At 40.3% G+C, this 27732-nt stretch overlaps 1 protein-coding gene across 6 annotated transcripts in view; it reads right to left on the bottom strand.

Moving 5' to 3' along the window:
- The window catches only part of LOC111148016 (exocyst complex component 6B), a 622509-nt gene that overhangs the window by 136659 nt on the left and 458118 nt on the right, over nt 1-27732 (bottom strand). For all 6 annotated transcript variants that reach the window (XM_022504356.1, XM_022504355.1, XM_022504354.1 and 3 more), the window contains one exon: nt 22218-22291. In XM_022504356.1, coding sequence (XP_022360064.1) covers nt 22218-22291 — 74 coding nt within the window. The remainder of the gene's footprint in view (nt 1-22217; nt 22292-27732) is intronic.

Here is a 27732-nt window from a genome sequence, read left to right on the forward strand (position 1 = left end):
TTTTAGTTTGACATATTCTTACTTGTTGATTTTTGCTTTTGTTGCTTTGGCTTTTGTTGACGAATTCAAAAAAATCATTGCAAAGACTGATGTCAAAGAGTTTACTCACCTCTGTTTTCTTCTAGGAGTTTCATGGTTTCAGGTCTTATATTCAAGTCTTTAATCCATTTTGAATTAATTTTTGTGTACAGCATAAGATAGTGGTCCAATTCTATTCTTATGCATGTGGCTGCCCAGCTTTCCCAACACGATTAATTAAAGATACTTTCCCCCTTGTATACTCTTGGAGTTTCTGTGGTAAATTAATTGGCCATATATGCAGGGGTTTATTTCTGGGCTCTCTATTCTGTTCTAGTAATCTACATGTCTGTTTCTATGCCAATACAATATTGTTTTTATTTAGTACAGCATTGTAATAAAGTTTGAAATTAGAACATTTTAAGCTACAACAATGTAACACATTAAGAGTTTTTTATTATCATACATGATGACGATTTGCATATTTCTGATGGAGAGAATAAGACCACGTTATATGTTCAACACATTAATTGTTTTCATTCAAAATTCCTCACTGCCTCACCAGGAATTATTTGTAAACTACTTTGGAAGTCAATCCTAGAAAGATTTCAATATCTTCAATTGGTTTCAGAGTTTGAATTGACATTCTGGCCTAATTTTGGAGTTCAGTTAGTAGGCCATGTGTGTCCCAGAGGGATATAACAAGGATGAGATTCTGGATGAACTCCAAGGGTGGATTTTCATTGAGAAAACGGCCCCCATTTGGGAATAGAAATAGAAAGGCAACACCTGACACTTGACACAGGTGCTCACCAGGGTTGGAAGAATACGATCAAGTGTTTCATCTGAGAAGTCATCTGTTGAATCAGTAAGAATAATTTATCGGGTGAGGAGCTGTTTTCCTTTCCAGCACGAAGCATTTAGCTGCATAGGCAGCCTTTCCTCATGGCTCTGGCTAGAGAAGTCCTCATCTATATGCTAGGTCTGGGAGACAACTGGCTGGGTTCCCTTTCCCCATATTTAGCCCTGCCTTCCCCAGGGCTGGACCTCCACACTTCATTTAACAAGACTAAAGTAAAGTGAAAATTAAGAGCACATTATGGGAGAAAAATTATGAATACTATTTATCTAAGGGAGTTTGAGGGCCAATATTATTCAGAAACTCCATCTAATTCCATTTACTTCTGAAATGCCACAAAACGATATTAGGTCAATGCATTCGGCAAGCAGTTACGAAAGCATAATACCTAACAGGAACTATGCTACCCACTGAGGGGAAGGGGAGTTCAAGGACAAATAAAACAGGGTTCCTGCCCCTGGTGAACACAGAATCTAATGGAGAAGGCGGATGACTGAACAAGTAATTATAAGAGAATTAGTAATGAAGGGACACACAAAATGTCAGGGTCCCAAAGGGGGGAACAATTAAATCTGCCTGAGGAGGTTGGATAGAATTTATAAAGGAGATGACATTTGAGCCATGCTGTGAAGGCAGGGACGGAGTTGGTCACTCTACCAAGAGAGCACATTCTGTGATAGGCAGAGGGGGCCTAAAGCTTACTGGGTTTTGGGATCGTGGAGGTATGAAGAGTGGTCTTGGTAGAGGTTACCTGGAGAAGAGTGACAGGAAAAGGAGACCAGAACAATAAGCTAGGACCAAACTTGCTTTGCTAAGAGTTGGTCCTCTGTTCTTTGGACAACAGAGAGCTCTCAGGCTTTGTAAGCAGGTAAATGACATGATCATGACTGTGCTTTAAGAAAGTAGTAGGTGGCAGAATGGAAGAAAATAAATAAAAGATCCTCAATGGCAGGGACATAAAACAGGAGAAGAGAAGGAGTAAGAATAGAGTTTCATACTTAACAGAAAGAACCATGAACATATCCACTCCTATGCCATTTCTCCAAACCAACATTACCTCCCACCAATGAAATTCACTGCATCCTTTCACGGTCACTTCATCAAGCAGGTGGTGCTTCTCCACAAAGATAGAAAGATAGATACAGGAAGTGGTATCCAGAGAAATCACATGGAAAACCACCTTCTCACTTTAAATGATTTCTATCAGGGGTTTAAGGAAAAGTAAGATTAACAGCATGATATGGAACTCTAACCACATGTGGATTTAGAATAGGAAAAACATGCATGGAAAAATACACACACACACACACACACACACACACACACACACCATCACCACCATCACCACATTACACCACATGCACAAATGCCGTAGTGACCAATGATACTCAGTATATACTCTAAAAAGAATAATTATATATCCCCTTACCTCATAACACATATTTGCTTTTAATGACATTGTCAGTTTACTATGGTGTGAGATAGTTCTTTTTAGTATAGTCTCAGTGTTACCAATAGCTTCCAAGAACCACCTTCCCTCACAGTCTCCTCTGGTCTGACATCACTGAACAGTACAGATTGTACAAGTAGTAGCAGCTCATAAGGAGGCCATACCATTGTCATCGAGAACCTGCTGTTTGCCTTGACCAGGCCCAAAGCACAGAGGACTGGGGAGAATGTAGGAGGCCTTTCTACGATTGATGTTTGACTTAGACGGACATCTAATCTTCAGATGAAGTCTCTAGAGCACATTTTTTAGCACAGTCTGGAAAATAGAGAAGTTATACCTTCACTCTGCCCGCCAACAGCAGGCTAATTTGTTCTTTACTGCAGTAGCACTGAAGCAAAGTAACAGTCTGGACATTGTTTTATCACGAGCATGGGATGAAATTTCCCCAGATGACCACAATTTTCACAGACACCATGAATAGTGAATCGTGAATGTTTTGTCATAGAATGCTTTTAGAAAAATTAAATAACCTGAGTCAAAGCAAGAAAGAAAATCAGCTCCCACTGACTTGTTATAAAAACAATAACCAAAATGGCAAAAATCATTACTTCTAATGGCACAGCCATACCTCCCCTTCAAACCCACACAATGCTTACATGGTACTTAATTTGCTGCTTAAATCACATGCTGCTTCTTACTAATAGTTAGCTTTTTAGAAGTTTCAGTCTCACCTTTCTTATTAGATTGTAATAAGCTAAAGTGAAAATACCAGTGCATCATCAAATTGGATTGCAAAATCTTAGCCCAGGACATGGTAGTGAGAACTGAAAATTGGGACACAAGTGAAGTCATACCCTTATTGATGTTCATGGGCCACTCAATTTTTTTTCATGTGTACAGAAAAAGAAAAAAAATGTGGAACAAAAGAGTGAGGTACCTTCTTACACCTATTAAATTTACCAAAACACTTAAAATTTATATATTATAGACTCAGTGTTAGTGAGGTGCTGTATTCAGTACATGAAAACACCACTGGTGTTCTTTAAGTTGGTATGACCCTTTGTTGTAGGAACTAGCCATACATAAAAAAAGTCATAAAAATGTTTTTATAACTCTTATACAAGTTACTTTAAGAAGTAATTCAGATCAAAAGGCCTTTAAGTATGAGTATATATCTTACAACTTCAGTGTAAAAACAAAACATTAGACATAACTTTAAAGTACAAAGAATAATGGCTAATTAAACAATAGACTATAAAACTGATATACCCTTCATAATAAGAACTCTTAGCAAATTAAGAATTAAAAGAAACTTGCTCAACTGATGAAGGATGTAAAAAACTTATACCTGTTATATTTAATGGTGAAAACTGACTACTTCCCCATTAAGATCAGGAATAAGTTCTCAGTACTCCTACTTGACATTGTAGTGGAGGTCCTATTGCAAAAAGGCAAGAAACAAAAGGCATCTAGATTGGACGGGAGAAGTAAAATGGTCTTCATTCACAGATGTCATCAATGTCTACCTAGAAAATCCCCCTAAATGTATAAAATATTATTAGATCTAATAAATGAGTTTAACAAGTTTGAAATTCAAGTTCAACATACAAATACCAATTGGGTCTCTATACACTAGTGATGAACAATTAAAAATTGACATTAGGAACGCCTGGGTGGCTCAGTGGGTTAAGCCTCTGCCTTTAGCTCAGGTCATGATCTCAGGGTCCTGGGATCGAGTGCCACATCAGGCTCTCTGCTCGGTGGGGAGCCGCTTCTCCCTCTCTATCTGCCTGCCTCTCTGCCTACTTGTGATCTCTGTCTGTCAAATAAATAAATAAAATCTTTTAAAAAAATTGACATTAAAAGAATAATACCATTTACAACAAACATGAAATGCTATGAAATTAATCTTACAAAATACATGCAAGATTAGCTAAAAAATAAAAAGCACTGATGAGAGAAATCAAAGATGTAAATAAATGGAGATAGACTATATGTATATATACATGTATACATACAGTCTGTAAATATATATGTGGATTAGAAGATTCATTAGTGTCAGAATGTCCATTCTTCTCAGACTGATCTAAAAATACTAGCCAAAATTCCAAGAAGCTTTTTTGTAGGAATTGACTAGCTGATTCTAGAATATATATGTAAAGGACCTAGAATAAACAAAAGGATTTTGGGGAAAAAAAAAGTTGGGAGAACTCATACCATACTATCTGATTTCAAGATTAACATAAAAGTAAGATCAAATGGCACCTCGGTGGCTCAGTGAGTTAAGGGTTTGCCTTTGGCTCAGGTCATGATCCCAGAGTCCCAGGATCGAGCCCTGCATCAGGCTCCCTACTCCGTGGGGAGTCTGCTTCTCCCCTTGAAACTCCCCCATCTCATGCCTCTCTCTCTCTTTCACTCTGTTTCAAATAAATAAATAAAATATTTTTTTTAAAAAGTAAGATCAAAACACAGTAAAAGTACAGACATATGGATCAATGGCACAGAATCTAGAGTCTAGAAACAGAACAATATATACATGGTCAACTGATTTTTTTTATTAAATGTGTTAAGGCAAATCAGCAATGAAAGCATAGTATTTTTAATCAATGGTGCTGGAACAATTAACTATACATTCTATATAAAAATTCAAAACATGACCACATCTTACGTTGCACTGAAAAATTAATTCAAAATATATCATCAGGGGCCTAAATGTAAAACTTAACACTATAAAACTCCCTGAAGAAAACATAGGAGATAATCTTTGTGACTTTGGATTAGGTAAACATTTCTTAAGATAGGACATATAGATCATAAGCCTTGAAAGGAAAAAATAATGTCATTATAAACTATGTATTATTAAAACAAAAAACTCTAAGCTTTTCAAAAGATACTGATAAGAAGGAAAAAAGAAAGCCACAGACTGGGAGAAAAGGGTTGCCAAATACCTAACTGATAATCGACTGGTAACCAGAATATTTTAAGAATTATTTTTAAAAACTGGGCAAAAGATTTAAACAAACACCTCACAAAAGAAGAGCTATGGATGCTAAATGAGTATAAAAAATGATGCTGAGCATCAAGAGTCATTACGGGAATGCACATTAAAACCACCACAAAGTACTACTACATACCTGTCAGAACAGAGCAGGTAACAAAAATCAACAATACCAAACACTAGTCAGGGTGCAGAGCAGTTGCAACTCTCCTATGTTGCTAATGGAAATGCAAAATGGTAAAGGCACTTTGGAAAAGAGCTTGACAATTTCTTAAAACTTAAGCATATACTTTATGACCCAGTTGCCTCATTCCTAAGTATATACTCTAGAAAAATAAAAACATATGTCTGCATAAAAACCTTTACATAAATACATGCCTTTATTCATGAGATCTTCAAACTGGGAACAATCCAAATATTCATCAGCTGGTGAATGAATAAATAATCCCTATAATGGAATACTATTCTGCAATAAAAATGAAGGGACTACCAATATATGCAGTAACAGGGATGAATCTTGAAAGCATTCTGCTAAGTGAAAGAGGTCAAAATTAAAAGTATGATTCCATTTATATGACAAAACTAGAGTGTCAGAGAGCAAAGAAGTCGTAGCCTGGGGTTGGAAATGGGAAGAGTAGACTCACTGCAGAGGCATAAAGAATTGTTTGAGTGATGGAAGTTTTCTTGACTTTCGTAGCAGTTACACAATTGCTATAAGTTTGTAAAAATTTATAAAGCTGTCTATTGAAGGATTAATTTTGCTCTCCATAAATTAAGCCTCAATAAATCAAAAGACGAATAAAAACTGTCGAAGCAAGTGTTGAAGAGAATGTGAAACACCCAAACTCTCGTTCACCGCTGGTGGGTGTGGAATATGGCACAACCACTTTGGAAGAGTTTGACATTTTTTAAAATAAAGTTAAACATACTCTTAGCTCACTCAACAATCCCACTCCTTGTGCTACCCAAGAGACATGAAGACACATATCCACACAAGCACTTCCACATGAATGTCCACTGCAGCCTTATTCATATTCCAAGACTAGAAACAACAAAGTGTCAGTAAATACAACAGGTGAGTGAATAAATTATAATATACCCATACAGACAAATATCAGTCATCACTAAAAAAATAAACTACTGATATAGCCAATACCATGGATGAATTTCAAAACATTATACCAAATGAAAATAAGAATACAAACTCTAGAATTTTATATATAGAATGTCATATATACTTTTCAGATTCAACATAATTTTATTAAGATATAATTTAATATACAAGAAAATAAATCTATTTTACATAGACAAATCCATAATGTGACAAATACACACACTGATGCAACTACCACCACCACCAAGAACACGTCTATCATCCCGAGAAGCTCCCTTGTATTTTCTTTGACATCAGTCCTGTCCCGTTATTCCTAAGCAACAACTGACCTACTCTCTTGTCACTACAGATAAGTTTGCATTTTCTAGAACCTCATGTAAGTTTTAGAATTAGATTATCAAATAGCTCCTTTTTATTGATGGGTGATATTTAGGCATAACATAATTTATTTAGTTATTCATTATATTTATGAACTGAACAACTGAAAACAGATCCAAGGCTATTAAAAAAAAAGAAGATTTTACAATAACTTCTAAGGCTTAAAATGCTGGAGTAAGCATTATCATGTTACTTAATATTTGCTAAGCATATAATCTAAGATAGTTGGAAACTACATCTTAGGGAGGTCAAATAATTTGCCAAACGTCACAGCTAGTAACCCAGGTCTGCCCAATTCCAAGCTTCTTAACCACTATGCTGTCCTAACACCCGGTACAGGGTTCCTGGAATTTGTGGATATAGAAGAGACCCGTTTTTCCTAATATTTAAGGGGTTGAGACATACAAGGTAGACATTAGAAGTTTAAGAGGCCAACGAAGAGTTTCTTTCTCCACACTTAGGGGATTCAGAAAACTGTTAAGTGCTCAGCATTTAGGAGAGACTCTATGAGCATGGAATGCTCTTCCATCTTTTTGGGTCTTCTTCAATTTCTTTCATGAGGGTTCTGTAGTTCCTCGAGTACAGATCCTTTACCTCTTTGCTTAGGTTTATTCCCAGGTATCTTATGGTCTTGGTGCTATAGTAAATGGAATCGATTCTCTAATTTCCCTTTCTATATTTTCATTGTTAGTATATAAGAAAGCAACTGATTTCTGTATATTGAGTTTGTATCCTGCCACGTTACTGAATTGCTGTATGAGTTCTAGTAGTTTGGGGGTGGAGTCCTTTGGGTTTTCCATATAAAGTATCATGTCATTCGCGAAGAAAGAGAGTTTGACTTCTTCATTGCCAATTTGAATACCTTTTATTTCTTTTTGTTTTCTGATTGATGTTGCTAGGACTTCTAGTACTTTGTGAACAACAGTGGCAAGAGTGGACATCCTTGTCATGCTCCTGATCTCAAAGGGAAGGCTCTCAGCTTCTCCCCACTGAGGATGATATTCGCTGTGGGTTTTTCATACACAGATTTTATGAAGTTCAGGAATGTTCCCTCTATCCCTATACTTTGAAGCGTTTTAATCAGGGATGGATGCTATGTCTTGTCAAATGCTTTTTCTGCATCAATTGAGAGGACCATGTGGTTCTTCTCTCTTCTCTTATTGATTTGTTCTATCACTTTGATTGATTTGTGAATGTTGAACCACCACCGCACCCCATGGATAAATCCCACCTGGCCATGGTGGATAAGCATTTTAATGTACTGTTGGACCCTACTAGCTAGGATCTTGTTGAGAATCTTGGCATCCATATTCAACAGGGATATTGGTCTGAAATTCTCCTTTTTGATGGGGTCTTTGTCTGGTTTGGGGATCAGGGTAATGCTGGCTTCATAGAAAGAGTTTGGAAGTTTTCCTTCTGTTTCTATTTTTTGAAACAGCTTCAGGAGAATAGGTATTATTTCTTCTTTGAATGTTTGGTAGAATTCTCCAGGGAATCCGTCAGGTCCCGGGCTCTTGTTTTTTGGGAGGTTTTTGATCACTGCTTCAATCTCGTTACTAGCTATTGGTCTATTCAGGTTGTCAATTTCTTCCTGATTCAGTTTTGGAAGTTCATAGGTTTCCAGGAATGCATCCATTTCATCTAGGTTGCTTAAGTTATATGCTCACTGGCATATAACTGTTGATAATATTTCTGATGACTGTTTCTATTTCCCTGGTGTTAGTTGTGATCTCTCCCTTTTCATTCATAATTTTATTAATTTGGGTCCTCTCTTCTTTCTTTTGGATTAGTTTGGCCAGTGGTTTATCGATCTTACTGATTCTTTCAAAAAACCAGCTTCTAGTTTCGTTGATGTGTTCTACTGTATCTCTAGTTTCTATCTCATTGATCTCTGCTCAAATCTTGATTATTCTCCTTCTTGTGCATGGGGTTGGCTAAATTTGTTATTGATTTTCCAGTTCTTTAAGGTGTAAAGAGAGCTGATATATTCTGGATTTTTCAGTATTTTTGGGTGACGCTTGGATGGCTATGTATTTCCCCCTTTGGACCGCCTTTGCTGTATCCCATAGGTTTTGGACCAATGTGTCTTCATTCTCATTGGTTTCCATGAATTGTTTAAGTTCTTCTTTGATTTCCTGGTTGATCTAAACATTCTTAAGCAGGGTGGTCTTTAGCTTCCAAGTGTTTGAATTCCTTCCAAACTTTTTCTTGTGGTTGAGTTCCAGTTTCAAAGCATTGTGGTCTGAGAATATGCAGGGAATAATCTCAGTCTTTTGGCATCAGCTGAGCCCTGATTTGTGACCAGTATGTGGTGTATTCTGAAGAAAGTTCCATGTGCGCTTGAGAAGAATGAGTATCCTGTTGTTTTAGGGTGGAATGTTCTGTATGTATCTATGAGGTCCATTTGGTCCAACATGTCATTCAATGCTCTTGTTTCTTTATTGATTTTCTGCTTCGATGATCTGTCTATTTCTGAGAGTGGCATGTTAAGATCCCCTACTATTAATGTATTCACAACAATATGATTCTTTATCTTGATTAACAGTTGTCTTATGTAGTTGGGGGCATAATATTTACAATTGTTAGAACTTCTTGGTGGACAGACCCTTTAAGAATGATGTAGTGTCCTTCTTTATCTCTGACTACAGTATTTAGCTTTATCTCTGACTACAGTATCTAAATTAGATCTAGATAAATCTAATTTATCTCATATGAGAATTGCTACCCCAGCTTTCTTTTGAGGCCCACTGGCATGAAAGATGCTTCTCCATCCCTTCACTTTCAGGCTGGGTGTATCTTTAGGTTCCAAATGGGTCTCTTGTAGACAGCATACGGAAGGGTCCTGTCATTTTATCCAATCTGCAACCCTGTGCCATTTTATGGGAGCATTTAGGCCATTCCCATTGAGAATGATTATTGAAAGATACGTTTTTATTGGTATCATGTTGTCTGTGAAGTCCTTGTTGCTATAGATTGTCTCTGTAAATTTCTATGTCACTCTTGGGTTCTTCTTTTATAGAACCCCCCCTTAATATCTCATGCTCATGGATCAGAAGAATAAACATTGTTAAAATGTCTATACTGCCTAGAGCCATCTATACTTTCAATGCCATCCCGACCAAAATTCCACCTGCATTTTTCAAAGAGCTGGAACAAACAATTCTAAAATTTGTATGGAACCAGAAGAGACCCCGCATGGCTAAGGAAATGTTGAAAAAGAAAAACAAAACTGGGGGCACCACGTTGCCTGATATCAAGCTTTACTACAAAGCTGTGATCACGAAGATAGCACAGAACTGGCACAAAAACAGACACATAGACCAGTGGAACAGAATAGAGAGCCCAGATATGGACCCACAACTCTATGGTCAAATAATCTTTGACAAAGCAGGAAAAAATATACAGTGGAAAAAAGACAGTCTCTTCAATAAATGGTGCTGGGAAGATTGGACAGCTAAGTGTAGAAGAATGAAACTCAACCATTCTCTTACACCATATACAAAGATAAACTTGAAATGGATAAAAGACCTCAACGTGAGGCAGGAATCTATCAAAATCCTAGAGGAGAACATAGGCAGTAACCTCTTCAATGCAGCAACTTCTTTCAAGACATGTCTCCAAAGGCAAAGGAAGTAAAAGCAAAAATGAACTTTTGGAACTTCATCAAGATCAAAAGCTTCTGCACAGTATAGGAAACAGCCAAAAATACAACCCACGGAATGGGAGAAGATATTTGCAAATGACACTACAGACAAAGGGCTGATATCCAAGATCTATAAAGAACTCCTCAAACTCAACACACACAAAACAGACAATCACATCAAAAAATGGGCAGAAGACATGAACAGACACTTCTCCAAAGTAGACATACAAATGGCTAACAGACACATGAAAAAATGTTCATCATCATTAGCCATCAGGGAGGTTCAAATCAAAACCACATTGAGATACCACCATACTCCAGTTAGAATGGCCAAAATCAACAAGACAGTAAATAAGTGTTGGAGAGGATGTGGAGAAAGAGTAACCCTCTTACACTGTTGGTGGGAATGCAAGTTGGTGCAGCCACTTTGGAAAACACTGTGGAGATTCCTTAAGAAATTAAAAATAGGGCTTCCCTATGACCCTGCGATTGCACTACTGGGTATTTATCCCAATGATATAGATGTAGTGAAAAGAAGGGCCATCTGTACCCCAGTGTTCATAGCAGCAATGGCCACAATTGCCAAACTATGGAAAGAGCCAAGATGACCTTCAACAGACGAATGGATAAAGAAGATATGGTCCATATATACAATGGAGTATTATGCCTCCATCCGAAAAGATGAATACCCAACTTTTATATCAACATGGACGGGACTGGAGGAGATTATGCTGAGTGAAATAAGTCAAGCAGAGAGAGTCGAGTATCACATGGTTTCACTTACTTGTGGAGCATAAGGAATAACATGGAGGACACTGGGAGATGGAGAGGAGAAGTGAGTTGGGGGAAATGGGAGAGGGAGACAAACCATGAGAGCCTATGGACTCTGAGAAACAAACCGAGGGTTTTGGAGGGGTGGGGGAGGGCGTTGGGTGAACCTGGTGGTGGGTATTATGGAGGGCACATACTGTGTGGAGCACTGGGTGTGGTGCATAAACAATGAATCTTGGAATACTGAAAAGAAATAAAAAGAAAGGGTGAAGAAGAACTTGAAAAAAAAAAAAAAAAAAGAAGAAGAAGAAGAGACTCTACCCAGCTTTCTGCTAACCTATTGGGAACAGCTCCTAAGTCTCTGGATTTACTAGGATCTTGCCTGTATAACTTGTTTGCCAGAGCCAGTTTTTCTTTTCCATGGGATAATATTAGCAAATGTTGCAAAATGAAAAGTAAAAAGGGAACACCAGAAACTTATCTAGGAAAGTGAACTGTCCTTTCACACCAATAGCTATCCAGAAGAGCTTCATGCCCAAGTTCAACTTCATTTCATGTTAAGAATCCCTTATTAATATCTTAGAATATTACACTATCTTTTCTCTTTGGCCACAATCTCAATGAGTTATTTTGCTCTTGAAATCAAGAAAGACTAAGAAAGAAATGCTCTAGATTAATCAAGAAGGAGCTATTTTTAAGAGATGAGAAGCTCACAGATCTGAGCATGTGGTCATGCCTGAAATTGGTCCTTTTGCAGCTCTCTGTCTGATGATATGCGCCCTACAAATGGCTCCTTCCTGCATAGAGCTGTCTCAGGGGATCCAATCTTTCCGGATTGTACCTTTACCTCTGCAACTTGCTCAGTCTAGTTTGTCTCCCACCAAAGTTCTTTCTTTCCTTTGGTTTCTGTTCCATTTTTGCTTCTCCCTTGATACTTAACACTTTCGACTGTCTTATTGGTTCCCTACCTTTACCGAAGCTGTCTGGTTCCCCTTTTCTAATCAGTCCTATCTCATTTCTTTACACATTTCTAAGAACTTGCCTAAAAGGAGGGTTTTAATCTTCATATCAGGGTTCTAGATGTTCTTTTGGTCCTTGTTCCCCAGGAGCCCATGCTCGCAACTGTGGCTCCCAGGTAGCGAATTCTCTTCAAGCTAAGGGGCTTCTTTCTTGGCAAATTGAAATATGCCCCAATTCCCTCAATCTAGCCCTTTGTTGTCACTCTCTGCTGCCCTCCAGCGGTTGCCGAGAGGATGCAGTGGTTAGTAGTTAGATCCAAAGCCTGGCTCTTTTGCCCTTTCCATGGCCTGTAAGTGTTCACTAGTAGCACACTAAAGGCATTGCAGTTTCAGAGATAAGATTTGTGTTCAGAACCTATCAGGCTTTAAATTCCACCAGCACTACTGCAACAACCTTTGATACCACTGTTACCCCCAGAGAAATTCATGGGCAATGACTCGTCCTTTCTCCTGAAGATGTGACTACCTCAGAAATTTACCAATTCCAGGTTTGTGAGTATGCAGATTCATGCTAGCTCGTCCCACAAGAGCCGAAATGGAATGAAACACTAGCCTCTGAGTGGATGACTTTGCTATGAGGCTATCCAGTGTGATGTTGGCACCAACCCATTTTATTTATTTATTTATTTAAAAAAAAACTTTTTTTTAAAGATTTTATTTATTTGACAGAGAGAGATCACAAGTAGAGAGAGAGAGAGAGAGGAGGAAGCAGGCTTCCTGCCTAGCAGAGAGCCTGATGTGGGACTCGATCCTAGGACCCTGAGATCATGACCTCAGCTGAAGGCAGAGGCTTAACCCACTGAGCCACCCAGGCAGCCTACACCAACCCATTTTAAAAGTGACAGTCATCCTATTGGAGCAAAGGGGTAGAAGGTTGTTGCAGACTAGACTCACACTTCCAGAAAAAGTCCTTCTAGCCTCTGCTGGAAGGGCTGTTCAATGTTCTGCTGGAACTCCCAAGTGGCAGAGCACTGCCTCTGGGTTAAAGCAGGAAGTACTAGATAACTCTGTTGACCAAGTTTTAGATTACACTTCCCACCTAACCCAAGACTGTGCCAATATGGGTTGACAGCTACAATGGATAATGTTAACGGGGGGGGGGGGGGGGGGCGCAAGAATCAAAGGCCAAACCCAATTCATGGGGAAATATATCCAAAATCCTGTGTTTTGTTTCCTGCTCTCCAAAAGATTATCCACAACTACTCCTAACTAAAGGTCCTTCGCCCACTCCTTGTCTCCACATAACTGCCATTATGTGGCTTAAGGGTCCTGACAGGGCCCATAGTGCCTGCCATTCATGAGTCAGCAGTTCCAGACACACAAACTCTCAAAGAGAGGTTCCTCAAAGAGGCTCAGAAGCTACCTCTTTAGCAAGCACAAATGTGCAAAGAATCAAATGTTTGCCACCCACATTCCTGCTCAGTGGCTATGCTTTGTCTCTGAGGAAAAGCAAAGCCCCTAGAAAATACACAGTGGGTATTCATCAGACCTTCCACCTTCTTTCCAAAGACCCCAACTACTCTCCGTTGTGAAAAATCAATGAGGAATCTACCTCTTATAAACTATCATGGTCTCATTGTGGTTGGCATCCACTACTAATATTTGCTCCTTCTCTGATTTTCAACTTCTTGAAACAATTCCATGAGACTTTAAGAAATCAGACTTCCAAATTGCTAAAGCGATTCCCATAGTGAGAGGATAATGAATAGAAAATGGCCTTCCCAACATGCTGTGATGTCATTTAGCCCATTAAAATGTCTGGGTTTTTTCCTAGCATTTAAATGACATCTTACGTGATTTTTTAATACCAAAGACTCATACTCTGCTTGAATATTATTTCATGATATCCAGATCTGGAAAAAAAAAAATGGATTCTGTGTTTAAAAAAAAACAAAACCCAGAGACAGAGTTTCTGAGCTCTCCTCCTCTCTAGTTAAGAGTTTGGTACGAGGTGAGACAAACTTTCGGCAGTTTTAGAATAGACTCTCTTCCAATCAACCAAAGGTGCTCAGTAAATCCCAGGACATGTTACATATTATTGGCAATTCCTTCTACGAATGTGCCATGATGGCTCAGTTATAATACCCCAGGCAAGGTAAGGAAAGAGACCTTATTTGCAGCGGCTGCAGCAGCATCCCAGTGGCTGAAGACTTCATTTACCTGGGCCCCATCCTGTGTGTGCAGATCCGGCCTTGACTTATATGAGGTCAAAAGTCCAGCTCAGTGGGGTCTGTTCTCAGTAATGTTCCTACTTATATTTTTTACAGAACCAGACCCAAAGGTGTTAGCTTTCCCCTGCTCAGGAACAGGAATTATTTGGTGTCAGAGCTTCCTCTGAGGTTAAAGGTATCATTCTGAAGGTTACTTCTGTCTGTCAAAACAACTTGGACAAAAGAATTTTGTCACAACAACCACAAAACCCTGCTTTCAAAAACCAAAGGACAGCCTTTTGAAGCATTTCAGGCTGACCATCTTATTTATGCCAGGCTGCCAAATCATAGCTACAAGTTCTTTGCTGAAAGTCTGTGTATCAGTATACAACAGACTTGGCCTTGCCCTGGGGATCTTGCCAGAGCTCAGCAGCTATCTCTAAAAGTGACCAATATAGCATCAATACAAAAAAAAAAAAAAAAATTAGATCAAGTGGCATCCCCTTGGGGGACACCTGAAGGGAGATTCTGGCAAGAGCAGGATGTTGAAGAGGCCTGCTTCATAAGCACAGGCAACCACACAAGAATGGGAGCTCCACAAGGGCAGGGACTATGTTTGATTCACTGCTCTGTACCAAGTATACCACTAAACCCACTGTAGCAGTGCTAGACATTGTGCTCAGTGAATGAATGAATGCTTCCTGATTGGGGAGGTCTAGAGCTATATCCAAGTGTTACCTATGCCTACATTAAAACATGGACTATGGTCTGCAGGAAACTTCAGTAACTCTGTATCAGTAAGAGATCTGTGCAGGTAGCCTGATATTATTTCTTTACCTTCCTCTAACCACCCAATGCCTTCGGGATATGATGACTCTGGATTTCATTTCCGAAACGACATCTAACCACATAGACATGCTACCGTACGAGTAGTGCCAACGATCTTTTTGAAGATAATGTGCTTATTAATAATGGCTTAACCCATTCCTTCTAACTCCACCATCCGCATCAGTCGTAGCAATGACATCTTTCTATTCTGTGAGTCATTAAGCTGTTTGATTTCTGACCCTGGTGCAGATGATTCACAATTTTGTAGGCCATTATTTATTCAAGATCATACACAATCTGGAGGTCAACAGAACACTTCAAGTGAGCACTTGGAGAGTCCTTCTACTGACAACATTACTGGTCCAGACACGTTACTACCAGTGGATTTGGGGATTTGCATACCACCCTGTCTTCCTCCACTAAGAATATTCTTTCACAAAAACATTCCCTTATCAACTCTCCGCACACCTCTAATTTTCTCTACCATTACTTCTTGGCAACAGCTGAGAAAACATTTGGGAAAACTACAGGCCACCCTCCCCCCCAAAAAAAAACCCAGGTTACATTCCAGCAGGTTAAAAACCAGTATGAAGAAGTACATGTGGGAAATGGCTTTCTTTGTGTTAAATACAGCCTAACCATTGCCATGAAAAAAAGAAGCCTGCCACCTGTGGCCCTGTAAGATGTGGGCCTGCCCTACCCTGACCCAGGCCTCCTATGTAGTCTTCTAGTGTGGGCTTGTTTAGACTGGTTAGGGAGAAACATTTAAAAAAGAAAATCTATTTACTATATATAATTTTGTTATGTGCTATATCACACAAACTCAGTTTTTGCATCAATGGGTATCCCACAGGGGTTAAAACATAAGTGGTTATTAAGAAAGATTGTTCCACAAGAGCCAGGGTTAGTCAAGCAAAGGGGGAATGTTCCTCTTCGTGAGAATGTTGCTCATTAGACTTGCGGGCAGGGCAAAAGAAAAGAGTAAGCAATTTGATTCCAAAAGCAAAATTTCGGGACGCCTGGGTGGCTCAGTGGGTTAAGCCGCTGCCTTCGGCTCAGGTCATGATCCCAGGGTCCTGGGATCGAGTCCCACATCGGGCTCCTTGCTCAGCAGGGAGCCTGCTTCTCTCTCTTTCTGACAAATAAATAAATAAATAAATAAAATCTTTTAAAAAAAAAAAAGCAAAATTTCTTTGACTAGGATCAAGTTAGGATGGGGACTGGAAGGGGCAGCTGTACATGGTTGGGTTCTTGAGCTCTTCTCAGGCCTGCACACCCAACAGTAGCCAAGAGGACTGATTTCACCCATATACCCCTAACAGGACTAACATCGGAATTCGTTCAACATCTCTAAAGAAATATACGATTATTTCTCTCAGGTCCTATAGTTGTTTTTAAGGCAAGTTAAGTGCCTGCAATGGAAATGCACCGTGTTTACTTTAGACTGAAGGTTTAGAAATTGGGGAATAACTGGCCTAGGGGGAATGTCACCAGCTCCATCTAAAAAAAGCCATAGATATCTTGGGATGGCTTTGCTGTTTAAGAGTCGTTGCCAACACGCTCTATTCAGGAGATCTGATGCAATGTCACAACCTAGTTCATTCAGCTCTATAAACACTTAGGATATCGGAAGTAAATAAGAGTCAGGGCCAAGGAACAGAAAATGTTACTGAAGAAAGAACCCATTCAACTTTTCCTGTTGGTCAAATATGGAAGGTGAACAGCCAGAGATTAAATGAGTAATGTAAATAATTAATTAATCTGGGGAAGTTAAGATGCCCTCACAATGAATGTGAGTAACAGAAAAGTGAAATGTTCCAGGATGGCCCACAACAAGCAGGGTTTGATGAGAAGTATAGGACATTTAAAAAAAAAAAAAAAAAGAGGTCCATGAGGAAGCTGAACAGTGAAAGGAAAGAAGAAGAGAAGTTAAGAAATGGGGAGTTTAAAGAGATTAGTCTAATTCTTTTAAGATTTTATTTATTTGGCAGAGAGAGATCACAAGTAGGCAGAGAGGCAGGCAGAGAGAGAGAGGGGGCGAAGCAGGCTCCCTGCTGAGCAGAGAGCCCAATGTGGGGCTCAATCCTAGGACCCTGAGATCATGACCTGAGCTGAAGGCAGAGGCTTAACCCACTGAGCATCCAGGTGCCCTGAGATTAGTCTAATTCTTAAAAGAAGGAAAGATAGTTGAGATCCTAGTTAAACAGACCCCCCATCTGTTTTTAAACAAAACTTAAAACTGGCTATTTTCTATGCTTAAAACACTTTCCTGGGGCACCTGGGTGGCTCAGGGGGTTGAGGCCTCTGCCTTCGGCTCGGGTCATGATCCCAGGGTCCTGGGATCGAGCCCCATATCAGGCTCTCTGCTCAGCGGGGAGCCTGCTTCCTCCTCTCTCTGCCTACCTATGATCTCTCTCTCTGTCAAAAAAAAAAAACAAACAAAAAACACTTTCCTCCCTCACCAATGCCTGGATTTCTTTCAGTTTAACTTCCTACTTTAAAATGATTTTATATATTTGATGTATATGAAATATATAATTTTATATATTTAAATGATTTTAAATATTTTATAACTACTTAGGCTCACAAAGACCTCTCCACTCTAAGGCCTCTTTCTGCATTTATAGATACATCGTTCGTATAAAGTCATTCTATCCCAACCAGAGGATAAGCTGAAGTCGATTTTCCCACATCTTTGACTCTGGGCTGACCCTGTAACCAGCTCTGGCCAACAGAATGTGTTGGGAATGAGGGCTTGCCAGTTCCAAGGGTAGACCTCAACTCAAGCAATTTCCCCTTGTTCTCTTGGAACCTGCCAATATGTCAAGTGATCCAACCTGTGTTATGCAGCTGGTGGATGAGAGATCACAGGGAGCAGAGAAGAGTCCGCCTAGCTAAGGCATCCTAGACCAGGCAGCCCCTAGCCAATCTAGCCACTAGCCAATCTGACCTCAATGTATGACGAGTGAGCCCACTGAAGCTCAGACTGCCAATCTGTAGAATCTCGAGTTAAATAAATGCTCCTTCTATTAAGGCAACACATTTTGGGGCGCTCTGCTATGCAGCAAAGCATACTGAAATAATTGAAACATACACAATGCTCCATCCTTCCAATGTAATACTTAGGACAGTGTGACTTATATTAAAATTAAGTATTTGCTGGTCACCTCTTTGCTCCTGGGGGACAGAGACTGTATTATATTCATTTGTGGATTCCCACCGCACCTGGGTTGTGCTTTTGTTCACAGGAGGCACTCAGTGTGATAAAAGAAGTTGAAATGAAAATCAACTGAAGTTCAAATTCTATTGTTCATCAGCACTATGCACTTACTGCTTATCAACAAAAGAAATACTCCAACCATAGCATCGTTAAAGAATCAGATCACTACTGAGAATCTAGTATTGGCCTTGTGTTGCAATTCCAATTATGAAGCATTATGGGCTGGCAATTACTAGGACTTGTGGTGCACACACCACTTCAAAATCGTTAATAAGTGAGCCCTTTAAGGCGTCCTTGTCAAGATTTCACACTGACCGGAGTCTGGATTTTGATAGAAATCTACACATATATTTGACATATGAATGTGAAGTCGTACTGCAAACCCACTTTTATGAACTTGGAAGTTTAGAAAGCTTAAAGTGGCAAAGGAGAATTTGATTTGTACTGTCTAATTCACATTATGATTAACAGCAGGTTTTCTACGCCCGGAAGTCTGACAAACGAGAGAAGGACATTCATGTGCGTTAACTACGAGGCGCTTCGCACGTGTGAAATATCATGAAAGCTTGTGTATTCAAAATGTCATTTCACTCTTCACCCTATGAATTAGGAAACAGACTAGACGGGACAGGTGGGAAAGGATGAATAGTTTTGCCGTCCATATCTGATTTGCTTCCTAATTGAATTTCTGTAGCTTTTAAATGACACTCTGCTATTAGGAGATGATCTCTCATAGAGATGATCTCATCAAATATTCCATGTTTTGATTATTTTAACAGTTACCGTTCACTTGACAGTGTCTGAGACGGTCTCAAGCGAGAGCACAGGAGAGTACGCTCAGATTGAGGAAGCTCATAAGCCAGTGAGGCAGATACAGATGATGACAGTGAAAGAATATCCTTGCTGTCTTGTGACTGTGCGGTCCTCCATGGGCCTATACGCTGTAACCTGCCCTAACTTCCACTTCTTCCTCTAACTCCTGCCCTGCCTGTTTAATATTGTTACCACAGACTAATAAAGAACATGAAGATGAATCAGTTAATAAGTTGGAACACTGAATCAGGACCTAAAGAGGTTGGGCCCAGCTGGAATGATACAAATCTATGTTGTCAATAATATGAAAGAAAAATTAAATCAGCTATATAAGGACTGCATGAGGCCTGGGTAAGCATGCTACACAAAGGCCCAGTTACTAGCAGAGGACACTCAGTAAATCAGGAGAGGAAGCCTGTCCCCCAAACTGGGATGCATGAATAAAAACATAAAGAATCAGAGGGTCAGAGTTAAGTGAAATTTCAGCCAACTTAAGAAATAGCTTCCTAATAATCAGATTGTCCTAAGGCGGCCTATGCTGCTTTGGGGAGGTGAGTTCTCTTCAAGGGGGATATGCGAGCATAGTCTGGGGTGCTGTACAGGGTTTCAGGTATCAAGCCAAAGGTTATACTGAATGATTTTCGAAACTGGCCCCCAACCCCAAAATTCTGTAACCCTATTACAGGATTCCAAAGGGAACATGCAAAAGGACAATATACTCAAGGACACTTAATTGTGCTTCACTCAAGGTCAACCTATCTCTTCTGGAGACACACTCCAAGGTCCTCTCCTTATGGTCTGAGCATCTCCACAGTTCAGAAGAGGTCTCCTTCTAAAAGGACGCTTGTATAAAATAAGTTATGGGAATGACTAAGAGGGACTGCAAAGAGATTAATATTTGCAGCCTGGGCTGTGGAGGGATCATTTTCTTCACAACAATTCAACCTATTGGGGCCCGCTGCTCCTGAGCCTCAGCCTGAGACCTGGGGAAGTTCTTCCAGATGACCTAGATTAGAAAAGTTTAAGCTGTTTTAACAGAGACGGCCGTAACTAAGAATCAGGTGATAGATTCAATAAGAGGCATACACTTCTTAGGAGTAAAATTTTGGAGTTCTGGTTTCTCCTGCTAAAATTTCATAAAAGGAACTCCGAGAACAGAAATGCAACGGCAAACAGGAACTTAAGGGTAAACAACAGCGCTCGCTGAGAGCTCACAAGAATTTGAGCATTCTTCCCCGGCTCAGATACATCCTATTTTGGCTGTGCTGTCTAACACACTCCCTTAGTTAACATTTTCTGCGAACGCTAGTCGCTTTCCATAGGGACCAAAACCACAAACTAGAGAGAGCGACCATGCTTCCCTCTCATGAATAGCGAGAAAGGAAAAATTTTTCCTTGGGTATGTCTCTCCAATGAAATTCAGCGTCTGCTTTCCAAGAAAAGCCAATTGGCTCAGAAGTTTCTGAGAAGAAACAGGGGAGAAAAGTGCAACAGACAACACTCCCCAAAATCCTAAAGCAAAAATCCCAATCTTTCAGCCTCACATCTGCCAAGGGCTTAAAACCTGTCTCTGTTGAGTGGCTGAATCCACAGGTGAAAGGTCTTAAGTGTGGAGAGAGATACTCAGCCTCATTTGTGACCATGCTGGGAAAGCCTTTATGTGTAGGAGAACCCCCACCTCGGGCCCCAAATATTAAGTTGACACACGTTTCTGGGACACGGCCTGAATCCTCAAACTTTGGCAGGTCTATAGAGACACAATTTTCTGTTTTCTGCTTAACAGGGCTTTCCAGAATTGTCGTCAGATGACAGATTACACCACCCATCCACAAGGATGCAGGGGTAGCTCCAGCCATCCATTATGGGTTAAAAGCCGTTCCAGCATGAATCGAGTCACAGTGGTAAGGAGACTACCAATACAAGGGGTCCTATAGCTTTAAGAAATACTCTGGGCATCTAAAAGTTTTCAGAATGCAAACTATGTCAGCTCTGAAAACAAGAGGCACTGCATCATTATGGCAGGAGAAACAAAGCCAGCCCCCTTTTTAAAACAGACAAAAAAAAAAGATTGTTTTAATAGGAGAGAAGCATCAGTCATTGATTCTTACTTCATTCACACTTTCTATCCAACCCCATCCATCTTCAGAGTGAAGAGATGACAGAGCCCAGTTAACTCTCTCCCTCTTTCGACCCCCGCCCCATCCTGTTCCTCTCCACCCAAACCACCAAGGCCTACCAACCTACTCATTTCAATCTGCAAGCCACAGCCCTCCAGAACGACTCTTTCTATCTGTCGGGCTTGCGAAACTCGGGTATGGCCGAGTACTGGCTTTCATCCACGTTACTTTAACAGGGTTGCCCGCCAGGTTAGCACAACCAGGTCGGGGCCTTTGCTAATCTAATCACCTTCTAAAACCACCACTTAGTCACTCATGGCTGAGCACATTCTACAAAGGAGGGGATGGGAAGACGGAAGGCAACAGGAAAGAGTCAACAAGCCAAACCAACAATCCACAACGTAAAATATTTCATTTTTCTTTAAATGCTGCCGCCCTCATTCTCTCTGCAGACAAAAGTGTCCTCCGGGCAGGCAGTCTCTGCATCGGTGCACCTGCTCAGCATTGGTTCGCCGAGTTATCTTTCTGCTGTGTCTGCAGAAGCCAACTAGAGCACAATGGGTCACATCACTTGAGGGTCACTTGAGTCCCTCTAGTCTCTGGGTCCCTCCTCCCACCTCCTGCCTTTCCTTCTACCCACAAAACCTTTAACTCCACCATAGCTAAGGACCCCAGATAGCTAAGTAAAGGAGGTGGCCTCAAACACAGGGAAAAACCCTTAGGTCTCCAGTGTGAATCGACAACGCCAATCCCCCTCCCCTCCCCTTTTCCTTAAGACCTGATGGTCTTCAGTCACACATCTTAAAAGAAAAACAAAAAACAAAAACACAAAGACTTACTTGTCTCAAGTCGATGAAGGCCAACTGCAGCGTGTCCTCCTGGAACCCAGGCACCGGGCCGGATCTGGCAAACTCTGTGGGAAAGAAAAGAGGATAAAAAGCGCCTTTAACTAACCATGGACAGGGAGATTGGCAGACGGATGACAGGGAAGACAAGAGAGGCTGGGGGAGAGGAGGACCAAGCTTCTAAGGAGTCATGTCTCTCTCCCTTCAGCTTCTTTGTTTGCCCTTCAAAATTCGTGTCATCAAAACACCATTAATTCCAGCATCCTGACAGCAAGGAAACTGTACTAATTCGACCTGAAATTTATTCCCATGAGCCGCGCTGGGCTTCAGAGTGTTTGTTTTGTGAATGGACAAACAACTTGCAAAGGAGGAGGGAGTGGGGGAGAGAAAAAAGTTTTTCCTCTCAACACAATAAAATCTTCAGCTGTGAAACTCTTTTCAGTTCCGAAAGCTATTTATATTTTAGATCGCTGAAGGAATTTTCTAATTTCACGCCTGTCACCTCATTCCACAAGCATTTATCAAAAAATATTCCCTGCCACATCATTAATTATTCCCTCACTGATTATTTGTATTATCTCATGACTACATTATTGCCAACACACACACACACACACACACACACACACACCGCAGAAGCTGTCCCAATCTACTGCTTGGCTCTTGAGCAAAGGAGTATTTGTAGATATGAAAAGGCCCATCTAAATAAATTTTGCTGCAAAAGCTTAGGGAACTTTTGCACATGTCCATCCTACTAGTGTACTCTTTGTCCTTGACTTCTGCTTCTTTTCCACTCTCGAAAATTCTTTGTTCTCTTCCTGCTACCCCAGTTTAGTCTTAGGTCAAAGAGACCACATGAATGTTATTTGCAATTTACACTAGCGCCTTGGGTACAAGCTCAGTTTATGGCTCTGTCTTGTACATCGTTAACAAGAAGACAACTGCACAGGGCTATAGGGACAGACACTAGTAACAGTTAAGAATGTCAAGTTTTATCGTCCCTAAGCCCAGCTTATTATGAAATCAAAAGGTCTCATTTAAGCTCCCTACACATATGCGCACATGCACACACACACACACACACACACACACACACACACACCATGCAGAGAGAGAGAGAGATAATTCAAGAGTCGGATAGTTACTATGTCTTGAATTCTGTCTGTAAAGCCAAAGGGCGATAGACATTTAATATCAATCTACTCTTTACCTCAAAAACAACTTGAGCATTGGCTCAAAGCAAATATGAAAAGGAACGTTTTCCTTTCGATTATGTTCTTTCTCCGGGAATGAATTTAAGAAATTATACAGACTCGGTATCATACTTTTCTTCTGAAATTAAATAAACTCCATCAAGATATTTGCATAAATGCCTGGAAAACTACTTGCAACATCCAGTAGTTGGATAGATTTAAATGATGATTTGTGAACAATTATAGGAATTCCTGTTTTTTTTTTTTTTTTTAAGTATTTTCCATCTGGGGCTTCTTAGACATAGAGGTTTTCGTAACATCCTTGTCCACTTAAAAAAAATAATGCTAGCAAGTTAAGTTGCAGGGATTATGGAAACATCATGTGAAATACAATTTAATGCAATTTATTAAGCTAACATATAGCACAGATGTATTCTACCACTGCACACAAAATATTCTTATTTTAGACATTTCAACAAAAATGACTCTCGTAAGTGGAAGGAGAGAAATTGTATTTAGCATGATTAGCAGCACTAGGTTTCTATTCGCATTGAAAAGAAAATTCAAGTACCATTTGTAAGTTAATTCTATCATATTACAGCCCAAATGACTCAAGTTTTAAAAGCGTAAAATCCTACAACCGTACAAATACTTGATGAGGGCCATGTTAATAGAATGCCTGGCCTCCTCTGTCCTTCCTATCTTACAGTAGCCATTATTTGTGCTAACCTTGTAGATAGTGGCTGCTCAAGTCAGACATACAATTTTCCCATATTCTGCTCTTACAGAACGCAGTTCTTTGAATTATAGCCACAGTCACTCTCTTTGACAGCCCTGATCGTCAGTGGTCAGCTTAAATAAGCTTCCCAGGCCTGCTGGTTTCATCCAAGGTCGGTAGCTCTCCCCCACTGCTCCTGCCAAGAGTTGAGGCTTTGTTGAATCATTTGAGGTACTGAAGTCCTCTCTGTCGGTGGGAACCTTTCTTGAGTCAAAGGCAGCCACGATCAGGGTGTTCTGCTTACCTACACATGTCCGACTCAGCAGAACTACCCTGGGATACGAGGTTCAAATGCTTGAGAATTGGCTACCCATTCTCACATCTGCATCTTGAGCATGAGCCCTGGGGCCTTGGGATGGCACTGCCGAAGCCACGCGGGAATCCAGATGTGACACGTTAGTTCTCACAGTCTGACTTTATAGGCCGCATTTTTATGACACATTGAATCTTCCAGTTTCCCAGAGGACAGGGTGGCCTTTTAGATTTGATTCTCCTTTTATAAACCAAAAGGAATCCAAGAGTGACAACTGCATCAAGGTATGGCAAAGTAGAGATTGATTTCACATACAGTTTACGGAAATGTCTAATTACTGTATATTTGACTTTATGTTTGTATTTTTACCTCATTGTTTTGTGCATCTAATTCTTGTCTTCTCATTAGATAAGGAAACTCCTTAAGGATAAGGACCAAACTGCTGAACCTAACAAGTATTTAAAATAGTAGATGCTCAACAGATACTCATTTATTCATTAGATAAGTTACAAAAACAGCAAGATTTGTTAATCACACATATTCTTCACTACCAATGAAAGTCTGAGGATTGCAACAGGTAATGTGTCCTTAACATGAGTATCAAGGAATTTATGAGTTCCTTAAAACCAGATGCACGATGATTGAGGGGCTGGGTTTTGAAGTCATACTAGCAGAGTTTGAGCCCAAGATACGGGGTCTATGGGAATGGGCAAATTACTTAATCTCCTTAAAGCTTCAATGGCTTTTTCTCAAAAATGAAGAAAAGAGTACATTCCTTATGGTGCTACTATGAGGATTAAATGAAATAACACATACAAAGCAGTTGGCAAAGTGCCTGGCATATCATAATTGATTATCATTACAATTAGTTTTTTGTGTGAATATACAGTTCTCTGGGAAGAAGTTTCAGAGCCTTTACTGAATTCTCAAAGGGCTGGTGAGCCAACAAAAGTTAAAGAAATGCTGTTCTTGGGGCGCCTGGGTGGCTCAGTGGGTTAAGCCTCTGCCTTCGGCTCAGGTCATGATCCCACGGTCCTGGGATGGAGCCCCACATCAGGCTCTCTGCTCAGCAGGGAGCCTGCTTCCTCCTCTCTCTGCTTGCCTCTCTGCCTACTTGTGATCTGTCAAATAAGTAAATAAAATCTTAAAAAAAAAATTTAAAAGGATCGTAAAAGTTACAGAAAAGAAGGTATAATGTTAAGTGAAGGCACAAGTGGGGAAAGAAAACCCCACCAAAAAAAGTATTTTGCTTAACAAATAGTCAACATTCCTTCACATTCTTACATACACTTAAGTCTATGAGATCTGGCAATCATTTTTTAAAACAATATTAATTTCTCAAAAATATCCAGTAGGTTTATATTCCTAATAATCTTCATATTATAGTGATATAAAATTACCAAAAGAGAAAAAGAAGGTATTCCATTAATTTCAAAATGCTTTCTAGACTTCTTGAAAGCTGATCTTAAAATTAAATAACACTATCACTTAGAGGGGAAAGGAAAAAAAATAAATAAACTTTAAAATTATCTGGTACATTCACATTTGGCTGAAGAAAAAAACATAAACACCATAAAACCTTAATTAGAATAAAATGGTAGAGTCAGATTAGAAGGGGTTTTGAGAAGTCAAAATAACTGTCTTAGTCTATAATCTGTGCATCTAGATAGGACATCTGGGAGTTTATCAAGAGCAAGTTGTGAGAAACAGAAAATAAAACCAGTTCTTCAGAACTGACCAAAGGGGAACAATCATGTTCTTAAGGGTATACGGAGTCACAAAACGACAAACCTACTTTATGCAAATGTCCATGGGGCAAGAACAATTTTCAAAAGAAGAGCAACAAGATAAAATTTCTTTCTTTTTTTTTTTTAAAGATTTCATTTATTTATTTGACAGAGATCACAAGTAGGCAGAGAGGCAGGCAGAGAGAGAGAGGGGGAAGCAGGCTCCCTGCTGAGCAGAGAACAGATGCGAGGCTGGATCCCAAGACCCTGAGATCATGACCCAAGCTGAAGGCAGAGGCTTTAACCCACTGAGCCACCCAGGCGCTCTGATAAAATTTATTTCTGAAAAGCAAACTAGCACAATATCTGAAAAATAGGTAAAACAGCAATTGTTGGAGGAAACCACAGTTGGTTTAAATAAGAGGAAGCTGTGAAGACAGTGGGCAAAACGGTAACCAGAGGGTCCCTGGATACGTCATTTACTTTGGCTCCCAGCGACCGTCCAGGTCAGACACACAATGAAGATTGCCATCACCAGCCCCCATGAGAGGGATTCGAGGTTTGGTTCTAGCCAAAATGCCAGGTGAGAAAGAAAACTCCGTACCTAGGAGCCCAAAGTACGTTGGCTACTTGTTTATACCTTAGGATCATGTCAGGTCACATGTGGTTTTTGTGGGATCGAAAAAGTAAGAGCCGCTGTTGCTGTATTCACATAATGGTTTCCTGGTATCTGGCTCCCTGGGGCCGCAGGTGAGGGGTGTGCCAGACTTGGAAGCGTGGCTCTGGGGAAGCTAACCCCTTCTTGCATCACTTCTCCGCGGCTCCACTAAGCTAATTACAGAGAGATGCTGAAAGACTCCCCAGGGAATCCACTCAGGGCCCTGCTGGTCAGAGAAAGGTCGGCCAGAACCTAAGGAATTACGACCGAAGGAGCTAGACAGCCAGGACACAGGAAAAGGGGTTGGGGGGGGCACTTTGCAGATGCCACTGACTCTACGGGTCTAAGTGTGTTTGCATGGACACATGATCATAAAAACCACACAGCTTTATTTAGCCAGGGGAGGACTCTGGCTGCACATTATTCCCTGCTTTTACACACCTTAAGTATAAAACTCACCACATCTCCAACCCCAAGAAGGGCAGAAGAGAGCACAGTCTCACAAGTTCTGGGAGAGAAACCTGATGCAAAGTGATGATGCTAAAATCTGATCGCAAATGCCAAACCGGTACTCCAAACAGACTTACAATTACTATTTGTGTTTATTGTTCTAAGTTCAATTCTCCAAGCTCCTTTTGCTCTGAAAGACCACGGAAAGCTAGGATGGAGAGACGGGGCTTTTTAATTAAGAAAGAATTAATCTCCCATTAGCAAAGAAATGGCCCCCAGCAGGAAGGAACTTCCTGGCTCCTGCTATGTAAACGGGCCCATCCGTCTCCACCTGGCTGTCCCCCAACAGTACCGCTGAGAGGAAAGGATGGTCCTGGCACTTTCATGACGGGTGTCAGTGACCGCATACCTTCACCTGGAGAGGAAAGCTGTTTTATGCAGAATAAACCT

Source organism: Enhydra lutris, unplaced genomic scaffold (assembly GCF_002288905.1).
Source record: "Enhydra lutris kenyoni isolate GAN:26980312 unplaced genomic scaffold, ASM228890v2 scaffoldscaffold18, whole genome shotgun sequence".
In the NCBI taxonomy this organism is placed as follows: domain Eukaryota; kingdom Metazoa; phylum Chordata; class Mammalia; order Carnivora; family Mustelidae; genus Enhydra; species Enhydra lutris.